Source organism: Sinocyclocheilus rhinocerous, unplaced genomic scaffold (genome assembly GCF_001515625.1).
Source record: "Sinocyclocheilus rhinocerous isolate Xijiao unplaced genomic scaffold, SAMN03320098_v1.1 scaffold2487, whole genome shotgun sequence".
In the NCBI taxonomy this organism is placed as follows: Eukaryota; Metazoa; Chordata; class Actinopteri; order Cypriniformes; family Cyprinidae; genus Sinocyclocheilus; species Sinocyclocheilus rhinocerous.
The window spans coordinates 14,566-16,423 of record NW_015641435.1 but is presented as its reverse complement, the minus strand read 5'-3'; the positions used below and the strand labels follow the sequence as shown (position 1 = coordinate 16,423).

The following is a 1,858-nucleotide window of genomic DNA, read 5'->3' as shown; positions in this document are numbered from 1 at the left end:
CTTTTTTCTTTTTTTGTATCAGTATGCCTTTATCTAACTCTGTTATATAAATTAATTTAAATAAATTAGGTAGTGTTCTATTTTTTAATAATATATATTTAGTGTAAATGTATTATATGCATATAAATGTATAGTATAACATGTATTCAATATATTTATCTTTAATTTTTATGTTGTCATCCTAATTTGGATTATTAATTCAAAAACCCACATTGATCAAATAACTATGCTCTAAACGCATTAAAAGTGCATGCCAAGGAAATGAAAACCAAAGAATAAGAGCATGATGCTAGTGATTCTTTCACAAATAACTACAAATGAGCTCACAGAGGTGATATCTTTTATTCCAGGGTCTTATTTTCTTTTTGCATGTATTGCAGGGTGCTGATAGCAGGCAGAAGCAGCGGGAAGCGACGGGCCTGGTGGAGAGGAGGCAGTTCTGTAGCTGGCCATGTAAATGTGGCGTCCGGCCGCTGTGTGCCCCTGGTGTCAGCTCCATCTTGGATGGCTGCGGCTGCTGCAAAACCTGTGCACGGCAGATTGGGGAATCATGCAACGAGAGGGACGTCTGTGACCCTCACAAAAGCATGTACTGTGACTTTTCCAAAGACCAGCCACGTTATGAAGTTGGCGTCTGTGCTTGTGAGTGAGCGTTTTATGAAAACCCCTAGGTGGTTGTTACAATCAATATCACAGCTTCTTAAAAATAAGAACATTTAGTTTAGAAGCTAAATTGTTTTTACAGAATACAGTGGTGTAATGAGAATCCTCGCACATGATATGATATATGCAGGGAGAAATTAGATAGATAGATAAGATAGATTTTCTTTATCAGATAGTTTTATGTAAATTGTGGCCATATTGTACTAACTGCCTCATTTTAATTTAGTTAGGAGGATTTTTTTAACCTCATGACCATATCTTAAATTAAGTTTTATTTTTTGTACGTAATAGTCAATCCTGCATATTTTTGCAGACATGATGGGGGTTGGTTGTGACCTGAATGGGGCTCACTATGATAACGGACAGGCCTTCCAACCCAGCTCATTCTACAAGTGCACTTGCATTGCTGGAGCCATCGGCTGCACTCCTGCCTTCATCCAAAAGCCGGCTGGAATGTTGAGTTCCGCTGCTCTCCAGGGCAGCTTGCCAGCAGGACTCAAGAGCAATCAAAGCCCCAAACACCAGCAGGATACCACCTACAGGACCATGTCAGGTGAATACTACCCTGTGTGAGACATTTAAAAAAAAAAAAGCATTCATAATGCATTACATAATTTGAATATTCTGAGAAAATAATTCTCTCCATCAGGGTTTGATTAGATGGAAACATGTTAGCATTTGATTTTATTGGTAAATTTTATTTTTGACCACCCACACAGGTTTAGTTACATTAGCAGAAACAAAAATTATTTTAGAGATGAAGAGGGTTATTACTAGGGATGTAACAATTCACTCAACTCAACTCAAAAGCAATATGATTGACGATACTGGTTTCACAATATGATTTTCTCACTTTTTTTTTAACAAAATGAGATTTAAGACAAATTATGAATGAAAAATTATTAATAAAACTAATTATTAATAAAACTAAGCTAACATTTTAAAAGAAATGCCAAACTAAATAAATAAATAATAAAAATAAAAGAAATCTCTTTCCATTTATAAAGCAATCACTGCATTTTAATCACAGTCCAAACAGAGATACTGTATACGCTACATGCAGCACGAGCAGTTTTTGATTTAAATTAGATTTTATAATTTCTAAATTTAAGCGAAAAACAGAATGGCCTGACTTTAGCTTTGTGAAACTATACTACATAATACATCTGAACGAAACACAAACAGCAGACAGGCC

The 1,858-nt window shown here is 35.4% G+C and overlaps 1 protein-coding gene across 1 annotated transcript in view; it reads left to right on the top strand.

Moving 5' to 3' along the window:
- The first annotated feature begins 981 nt into the window (after positions 1-981).
- The window catches only part of LOC107754884 (WNT1-inducible-signaling pathway protein 3-like), a 4,870-nt gene continuing 3,993 nt past the window's right edge, over positions 982-1,858 (top strand). The window contains exon 1 of the mRNA XM_016571494.1: positions 982-1,230. Coding sequence (XP_016426980.1) covers positions 982-1,230 — 249 coding nt within the window. The remainder of the gene's footprint in view (positions 1,231-1,858) is intronic.